The 9,851-nt window shown below is 47.6% G+C and overlaps 1 protein-coding gene across 1 annotated transcript; it reads right to left on the bottom strand.

Moving 5' to 3' along the window:
* Window positions 1-2,008: 2,008 nt before the first annotated feature.
* Window positions 2,009-7,102, bottom strand: Klk7 (kallikrein related-peptidase 7 (chymotryptic, stratum corneum)). The gene is made up of 6 exons (NM_011872.3): window positions 6,903-7,102; window positions 6,369-6,473; window positions 5,895-6,036; window positions 5,354-5,601; window positions 5,030-5,166; window positions 2,009-3,099 (listed from the first exon to the last, which is right to left on the bottom strand). The coding sequence occupies exons 2-6, from the start codon at window positions 6,433-6,435 to the stop codon at window positions 2,944-2,946; spliced, it is 750 nt and encodes a 249-aa protein (NP_036002.1). The 5' UTR covers window positions 6,436-6,473; window positions 6,903-7,102; the 3' UTR covers window positions 2,009-2,943.
* Window positions 7,103-9,851: the final 2,749 nt, after the last annotated feature.

Below are 9,851 nucleotides of genomic sequence, written 5' to 3'. Positions count from 1 at the left end.
CTGTATAGCCCTGGCTGTCCTGGAACTCACTTTGTAGACCAGGCTGGCCTCAAACTCAGAAATCTACCTGCCTCTGCTTCCCGAGTGCTGGGATTAAAGGCGTGAGCCACCATGCCCGGCTTGTTGTTGTTGTTGTTGCTACTGTAGGTTTTAAAAGCAAGTTCCAGGAGCCATTGGCTTTCACTATAAGTCTACTGTCTGACCAAACAAAATCAAAGCCCTTTCCAAAGAATCCAACTGAGCATGGAATTCTGTGCTTGTAACCAATCAAACCCTTGCTGGAGCAACGCTGAGTCACTACCACTGTGAGGCTGGGTTACTGTTTTTTAAAGTTATGTTTTAGGGTTGGAGAGATGGCTCAGTGGTTAAGAGCACTGACTGCTCTTCCAGAGGTCCTGAGTTCAATTCTCAGCAACCACACGGTGGCTCACAACCACCATGGGATCTGGTAATGGGATCTGGTGCCCTCTTCTGGTATGTCTGAAGACAGCTAAAATGTACTCATAGAAATTAAATAAATAAATAAATAAATAAATAAATAAATAAATAAATAAGTCTTTTTTTTAAAGTTATGTTTTATTTTATTTCTGAGATGTGTGTGTGTGTTTCTGTCTGTCTATCTGTCTGTCTCTCTCTCTCTCTCTCTTTCTCTCTCTCTCTCTCTCTCTCTCTCACTCTGTGTGTGTGTGTGTGTGTGTGTGTGTGTGTGTGTGTGTGTGTGTGTGTGGTATGTGAATGTTGACATTGGATGTTTCCACCTTATTTTTTGAGACAGTGTCTCTGGCTGTCTAGAGATAAATAGACTGGCTGGCAAGTGAGCCCCACCCCCACTTCCCATCCTCTGTCTCCCATCTCTTCAGCCATGACAGACACTTCAGAATGACAGACACTCACAACAGCCATGTGTGCATCTGATGTGGGTGTTGGAAATGCAAACTCAGATCCTTGGGCTTGCACAACCAGCACTTTACCATCTTCGCTGGCTTATATGGACCAGAATGACCTCCAACTCATAGAGATCTCCCTGCTTTAGCCTCCAAAGTGCTGAGATTAAGGAAATACACCAGTACACCAGGCCCTTTAAGTTTTAAGGTTGAATGGTGATTTGGGTGGTTTGAAGAGAGAGGAAAAGCTGGTGAGACTCAGTGGAGATGGAGGGCCACATAGGTGCAGGAGACAATAGGCCTGGACTTAAGGCTGGTAAGGAAGGCCAGGGTCTGGACTCTTGGGTTTGAGGGAAGAGGGGTAGGATCTAAACCCTGGGAACCTAAGAAAGGAAGGTGGGGTCTGGATTCCTGGGTCTGTGGGAGGAGGAGTCTAGGATTTTGCCACTGAGGGAGGAGGCTGGACCTGGATCCCTAAGTCTGAGGGAGGAGGGCTGGTGCCTGAGGGAGGAGGCTGGGGTCTGTGCTCTGTGCCACCATGTGCAGAGTTTAGTAGCTGCAGCATTTCTGGCTGACTGGCTGAGGGCAGTCAGTGGAAAGTCTGAAGAACCTGAACAATGTTTGTGGGGAAGGAATTCTGGGAGGGAAACAGGAAGGGCAGATGGGAGGGTCAGGCCCTGGTGGCACTGTATCCCTTTGTCAGCAGAGTCTGAGGTGTCACTGCCCAGAGAAGGAAGGCAAATTGCCTAGGTGTGACTCTGCTCTGAATCACAAAGCACTCCTCCCTTCCAGAGCCCCCTGACCTTTTGGGAGAAGTCTACCGGCCGCCATCTTCCTCGGCCCTGAGTTTCTGGATGCTCGCTTTTGGCTGACTCCCAGAGGACCTAAATGTCCAGTTTCTGTCTCCTCCAATCCTCATTGAAAAATTTCCCTGTCACCTGAGAGAAATGCGGGCCTTCCCCCATCCCTTCACCTTAATGACTTAAGTGCTCACTATCCATTCTTTCTCCCCTCCTATCCTGTCTTTCCATCCTCCCTTTTTACACGTGAGAAAACAGAAATTCAAGAAGTAAAGAAAACATATCACCCACCAGGGCCAGGCTGAAAACAAGCTACAATGTCTGTAAAAGTTAAAAACATGAAGACTACTTTATTTGCATTTTAATCTGGTTTGGCGTCCATATTTGTGTGCAGGGACACTTGTGCCCCAGCACACTTGGAGGTCAGAGGATAACAAGCGTGCGTCAGTTGTTCCCTTCCACTGTGTAGGCTCTAGAGATGAAACTTAAGCCATGTCAGGATTGGCAGCAAGTACCTTTATCCACTGAGCCATCTTGCTGGCCTAGCTACAATTTCTTAGCCAACTCTTCTTCATAGATCTCCTCCCTCCACCATCGTGGCTCCCAGCTTCCCCAACGTTACCTTCCAGGTTATGAGCACACACATCAATATCACTTAGATTTTATTCTGTCTCACTAGTATTCATTTGGCATGTTCAGCCCACGTCCCCATTAAACACCACACAACAACAGTCTCTCTTGCATAAGGCTAAGCAGTACACCTTAAGCAACTTCACAACTTCATAATGAGAGCAGTCCAACTCCCATGTAAATAATCTACTATTTTGAACATGTTAACCGTTTCCATTCTTTTCTTCCTCTATGATAAGTACTGTAATGAATCCAAACTTGGTTCAATCTTTTTTTTTTTTTTTTTTGAGAAAGAACTCTGCAGAAATGGATGACCTGAGTCCAAGGCAGTGGATGAAGGTCTCACAGTTACCAACCACTTTCCAATAAAGGACTGTAGGAATCCCTGGCTCTTGTATTGGAAAGCTTTAGCCTTCTGGCATCTTCCACAGCCCTCAGGTTTCTTAGTCTCTTGCCTTGATTTGCTTTTAGGTCTCTGGGGTTCTGATTGGTTTATAAACTTAACCTAGTGTTGAGGTTTGGCTATGTCCTGGAGGAAAGGTAAAGCCAGGCAGGACTTTACAGGGATGCCACGATGTCCTTACTCCATGATCATAACCTCAAAGGCTCACAGCTCGGCTCCTGGCATGTTAGCGATGGGTTTTCATGGTCTCCATCACCCACCGTTTGTACTTGCAGACTTGAGTGTAGACGCCTGGGTCGTTGGGCTGGCCACAAGGGTAGGTACCCCAGGACACCAGACCTTGGAGGGTGTCGTTGCACACCAAGGGCCCCCCTGAGTCACCCTATGGGGAACAGAGAAGGTTAGTTTTGGCTTCAAAGGAAAGCTCTGTGACCCCCTAAGTCACCCTCAGACTAGAGGCTACCTAGTTTAGTCTTTGTCTTGACAGTCTGAATTGACTTCCATCCTAGTTAAGGAGCATGGATTTGGGGGAAACCAAAGGGAAAGTAGGAATTCATACTGTCATGTTGATGACCTGGGTTCATCATTAGAGTTTCTTGTTGGAAAAGGGTGGGGCTTCTGGGCATTTACATATAATATCCTTACTCAGAAAGTCTATTGATTAAGGCTGGTGAGAAGGAGAGTCTTCTCTAGGGATTGGGTAGGTATTCCCTTGAGCAGCAGGAAGCTGACTGTAGCCAAGGGAGAGGGAACTTCCTGGTTCTCAGCAAGAGAAATGTGTCTTCCACCAATCAACCCTTCAGCATACAGCATAGCATCTGTCCTGAGAGGTGAGGGTGTTGGGGAGGAAGGGAGTAGAGAGAGGGGAGAAGGAGGAAGATAAAGAAGAGAGAGAAGGTGGAGAGGAGCAGGAGGAAGAGGGATGGGAGGAAGGAGGGAGGAAGAAGAAGAAAGAAGAGAGAAGGAGACAAGAAGATGAGAAGAAAGAAAGAAAGAAAGAAAGAAAGAAAGAAAGAGAGAGAGAGAGAGAAAGCAAGAAAGCAAGAAAGCAAGAAAGCAAGAAGGAAGGAAGGAAGGAAGGAAGGAAGGAAGGAAGGAAAGAAAGAAAGAAAGAAAGAAAGAAAGAAAGAAAGAAAGAAAGAAAGAAAGAAAGAAAGAGGAAGGAAAGGAGAATGGACTAGGGAGATTGGAGGTAGCAGAAGGGAAGGAGGAGAGGGAGATAGCTCAGAACGGAGAGATAACAAAAAGGCAAAGAATAAAATAAAATTAGGAATCAAAAGAAAGCACGGAATGTGTTGTCCAAAGACAGAGGCTCCTGACAGCTGGGAAGAAAGAGGTGGAGGAGAAAGGAGAGATCCATTCTTGCCCCAGGACCAAGATCACAGTTAGGCATCTGGATCAGACAGAAAATGTCAGGAGTCATCATAAACAAATGAGTTAAAAATCAAGAGGCGACTGAATACCAGCACTCCAGAGGCTGAGACAGAAGGATCAGAGATTCAAATCCTGCCTCAGCTACAGAGCAAGTTCAAGACCAGGCAGGGCTACATGGCCTTGTCTCAAAAATAAAATGGGCCTAGAGAGATGTTTCAGTGGTTAAGAGCACTGCTTGCTCTTGTAGAGGACCCAGGTCTAGTTCCCAGAATCCACATCATAGCTCACAAACACTTGTAACTTCAGTTCCAGAGGATCTGACACCCCTTTGTGCCCTCTTTGGGTACCAGGGTACCCACATATACACATACACATATACAACATACTTACATACACTCAGGCAAGACATTCACACACATGAAAACATATCTTAGAAACAAAATTTAACAAGGGATGTCCAGTCCAGTGAACTGCTCACCCCTGTAAGCTCTGCGCTTGGGAGGCTGAGGCAGGTGTATTCCCGTGAATCTGAGGCCAGCCTTGGCTACCTAGTTCTAAGTTAGCTTTGGTTATTTCAGGCTAACCTGAGTTACAGAGTGAGGTTCAGATCAGCCTGGACCACAGGGGAATACTGTCTCAGAAGTGCAAAAATGAAATAATACTAGTCACAGAGTTTGGAAGCTTCTACAAAGTTTGTGCTGGAGACAGGAGGCTCACTCATAATCCTACATCCCTGTCTCCATCTTTCTCAGCTCCACTAAACTCCCGGCCCCTGGCTAGTGCGATCCACGCATGAATGGCAGTTGTTGACCAACAGAAAGTGACAGAGCTAAGGAAGTAGGATCTGAGCCATGACCAGGACAGGCTGGGACTAGAAGCTTTGTGCTGATGTGGACAGACTGGGGCTTGACGGGAGAGTGGGGGCAGTGAGGGCTCACATTGCACGTGTTGGTCTTAGAGTCAGGAATGCCAGCACACAGCATGGTTTTCCCCAGCAGGTCCTTGTACACCTTCTTGCACTCCCTGGAGGAGATGAGCTTCACATCCGAGCACATAAGATCCGAGGGAAAGGTCACTGTGAGGAGGAGGGCTTCAGTAAGGTACTGGGTCGGGTGTGGAGCTGAGGGGCTGGCTCAAGATCAGGGAGCCCAGGGAAGAAGGCTGGGATCTGGATTTCTGGGGTTGAGGGAGGAGGGCCTGGGTCTGAACCCCTTGGTGTGAGGGAGAGGGCTATGCTGGAACCCACACTGAGGCAATCTCACCGTCTGGGCTGGTTGTGGTGCCCCATCCAGAGACGGTACATGACGTCCCTGGGGGTTCACAGTGTTCAGGAAGCTGGACTGCCTCCACTTTGGATGACATCTTGACTGGCTCATCCAACCTCACAAGCATGATGTCATTGACGTGGGTCTTTGTGGAGTAGCCAGGGTGCCGGAATGACTTTGTAGCCTTGATCTTCTGGGCACTCTGGTCCCCTATTTTATCACTGCCCAGCTGTACTTGGTACTGACTGGGGGAAGGGAATGACACTCAGAGAAGAAGGGAGAGAGGGAATGAGGAAGGGAGGGAGGGAGGGAGGGAGGGAGGGAGGGAGGGAGGGAGGGAGGGAGGGAGGGAAAGTGAGAGGAAGAGCCTGGTCAGAAACCCACGGAGAAGAAGAGAAGAACACAGAGGAAAATCTAGAGAGCCAAAGAGAGGGCTCAGAAATACACACAGAGGGGAACACAGAACAGAGAGAGAGGAGAGTGAGGACAGAGACAGAGACCCAAAGAGACTTACCCTCCCTGCCCTTTCAGAACCTACCCCATTTTGCAGTGGGCTGCTGTGAGCACCCAGTATTTGTCCACCAGCACCCCTCCACAGTGAAGCTGATTGCCTTTGAGCAGAGCCACCTGCCATGGGTGCGAGCCTTCTTTACATTTGTAGCCATCTATAATCCTTTCTCCTTTATCCAGCATCAGGGGGAGAATGAGACAGTAAACAGGGATTTACAGTCAGAGATGAGTCTATAAGGCTCAGGAGAAAAGGCAGAGGATAGGGTGGAGGATCATGCGGAGGATGTGAGAGTGGGTTAGGGAGAGAGAGACTGGGGACCACTCAGAAAACCCCCATAATAGGCACAGACTGCTGGAGAGGCTCTAGGGAGTCTGTCTGATTGAGGACACAAGAAAAGACAGCACCAGACCGCAGAGTCACAGGATCAGGTCACCCGGCCTTGAGCTGTCTGGGAGAGGGCATTCAGACTCAGGCTGTTGGGGACACTGAGCAAGCCCTCACCTTGTCCAGCGGTTTCCAGGGCTAAAGACAGCAGCACAGTTATCAGGGAAAGGAGCCAGACTCCCATCTCGGCGACAGTGGCTCAGGGACTGCCAGATGAGAGAGCTAAATGTTGCCAGAACAAAGGATGATGAAAGACGAGGCACTAAGACAGGGCCCTACCCCATCCTTGGATTCAGGAGTCCAAGCCGCAGGTCTCCTCTCTCTGGGATTCAGAAATCTAGCTAGAGCCCTCCTCCCGCAGACCTTGGGGTTTTAGACTCCAGACCACCTCTCTCTTCCCTGGAGTCCAATTCCAGCTGTCCTCTCTTAGATCCAAAGGTTCAGACCCTGGCCTTCTCCCTCAGATCCTAGGATTCAGACCCCAGCTCTCCTCTTTCAGACCCTGACCCAGGGCAGCACCTAAACTCCTTTGCTTTTATCTTGTGGGTGGATAGCTACCCTCTTTTGCCCCTCATGGCCTCCTGTCTAGGACCCTGGAGCCCCAGTCTCCAGGGGGAATTGTGTACACCCCCTGATGAAAGTTCCTCTCACCTGGGAGTGACTTGGCGAGGCTCTGTCCTTGATCCGGAGACCAGTGTCTCCAGCCTTCTATAGGGCTGGCCCTTTTATACCTCCCCTGCCCCCGCACCGCCTCCAGCTCCCTGGGGCACAGGTGGAGCTGTCTCTGGGTGCCTTCCCTCTGCTTTGAGCATAGGGTTATCTGAAATCCCTGAGGCAACCCCAACAGTTGGTATCACAGATCTTTCCCTCCACCCTCTTTACTGCAGTCAGGCAGGGCGGGTGGAAGCCAGCCCCCACACATTCTAGCATCACCTCGTCAAGGATTGAGTCGGTCCCTGGAGCAGAATTCAAGCAGATGCAGAAAGCACAGGGGCATTCAGTTTGGAGCCTTACAAGGATTGTTTTCTAACTCTGACTTTCTCTCAGGGTAGCCCAGACCCCACACCGTGACCAGGACCAAAGTGTTAGAAATCCTGCCTGCTGCATCCAGTACCGCCTTTGAGGCTGAACTCACTCCCAGCCCAAAAAGACTTAATGTTGTTTGTTTGTTGTTGTTGTTGTTTTGTTTTGTTTTAAAGATTCCACACTCAACACCAGCAGGACTCTTATGGATATAGGTCTCATCTCTGTCCTCATGTTCTTTAAAAATAAATTGTAAGTTATATTTACATATTGTCTGTATGCATGTGTGCCATGGTTTACACGTGGAGTTGGGGAGTTGATTGTCTCCTTTCATCATGTGTGGTCTGGTGGTGGCAAGCACCTTTTCTCACTGAGCTGTCTCGCCAGTGGTCATATTGATCTTTCATCATATAATACATTGATTTTTTAATACATTTTTACATTTAATATCTTATATACACTTTAATACATGTATATGTACATATACATTTAATATTGTTTAATGCACTTACATAAAACATATACATTATGTTTTCTAATATCAAAGATGTAAGTATCAAGCATTATCTAATAGTGTCCCCTCCCCCCCACCAGGTCTCATTTTCTCACTTTTTTTTAAAAAAAGATTCCACTCTACCTTTCTATGGTGGTGAGAGTATTGGGATTAAACGCAACACCTTGCACATAGTAGGTGAGTGCTCTACTGCTAGTCAAACCCTAGGCCCTCACTGGGGGATTCTTATGTTCATAGAAAGACACAGACAGGTAGGTAGATGTGGTGTCACATACCTGTGATTCCAGCTCCCAAGGTGGCGGCAAGAGGGTTGGGAATTCAGGGTTGTCTTTGGCTATGTGAGTAGGCTTGCACAAGATACTCTCATAAAAAGATACTCTCATAAAAAACTTTTAAAAGGTGGCTCACTTTTTATCCTGACTGGTGGTGTCCCCCTCCTGGGTGCCAATTCTGAGACTGTACCAGTCTTCTTAGAACCATGACGAACATGGCAGTAGGTTAGACCAACACACTGTGGATGAACGGAGGTGACCTTCTGGGGTTGCAATGTTGTTTCTGAGCCAGTGGACACACTCGCAATGGCATGTCTCCCTCTCCTAACTGTTCCAAGCATCCTTCTGGGTTATAGCTATTCACTCTTGGAGTTGAATACAAGGCCAGCTCATACATGGCCCTCAATAGAAAGCCAAATCCACTTCTGAATTCTCTGCCCTCCCCCTCTTCCTTCTCCCTCCTCTTCCAGAGACAGGCTGTCACTCTATAGCCCATGCTTGCCTTGAACTTGTGATCCTCCCATCTGACTTTTGAATGTGGGGGTGTCAGATCTGTGTTGGCATTTCTCTATGGAGCCCTATATCAAACCACAGAGGTTAAAAATCCAAGTCTTTCTCTGGTCCTTGCTTTCTTCACAGTCCTCATGCCATATCCTGTTTCAGACCCAATGCCCCAAACACATGAAAGAGCTGTATTGAGTATCAACTGTATACCAGGCTGGCCCACATGTCAAAGATACAGAGATGCATACGCTTGAATAGAGACTCTTTTATTTCAAGGTGTTGGTAGACTTTCATAAAAACAATAATCAACTCATGATAAGGCTAGGGAAATGGCTAGTTGGTACTTGCTCTGCAAGCTTGAGGACCTGAGTTCAAATCCTCAGCCCCCACATAAAAAGCCAAACATGCTGTGCATACCTACAACCCCACGTCGGTATGCCTGCAACCCTGTTATTGCCGGTGGATGGAGACAGGCAGATCACAAGATCTTGCTGGTCAGGCAGCCTAGCTGACTTGCAAGCTTCTGGTTCACTGAGAGACCCTGTCCCATGATGCTGAGGTAGGAAGTGACAAAGGTATCCTGCTCTAGCCTTCTCCACATATGCATGGGTACCTGTACCCATGTACCCAAGCTGAGGCAGGTAAACAGATGTGAAGTAGCAGTGTGTTTGTATGTATGTATGTATGTATGTATGTATGTATGTATGTACACACACACACATACACATTTGTATTGGTTACTTTTTTGTTCTTATGACAAAATACCACAAATACACAAATAAAGTGACCTATAGAAAGGTTTATTCTTGTTTATGGTTCCAGATAGTTGGCATCCATAATGATGGGTAGCAGCCATGGCAACTGGAGCAGGAAGCTGAGAGCCACGCCCAGCCGCTCACTGAGAGACTCTAGGCAGAGGCTGTACTACTGAGCTACATTTCCAGACCTCTTTTTACTTTTCATTTTGATGCAGTGTCTCACTCTGCACCAGAGGTTGAACTTGAACTTATTCCATAGCTGAATGCCTGCTCTTCCTGCCACGCCTGTTTCCCTAGTAGTTGGCATGACAAAATTTTCCACTGAACATGACTTCCAGACACAATTTTCGTCCTTCTGACCAACTTTAAGATAATTTGTGCCAAGCAGCCCTGTCCTGACAGGAACGCCATGATAACTATATTCAAACTAAGTTACTAAGGCTCAAGACCTTTTCTCCTATCAAGTCCCAAATTGAACCCCAGAATGTAGACCCCACAATGGGACTCTGGCCCCAGGAATTATCAGTCT

This window comes from Mus musculus, chromosome 7, assembly GCF_000001635.26.
Source record: "Mus musculus strain C57BL/6J chromosome 7, GRCm38.p6 C57BL/6J".
In the NCBI taxonomy this organism is placed as follows: domain Eukaryota; kingdom Metazoa; phylum Chordata; class Mammalia; order Rodentia; family Muridae; genus Mus; species Mus musculus.
This window is presented reverse-complemented; position numbering and strand designations above follow the sequence as displayed.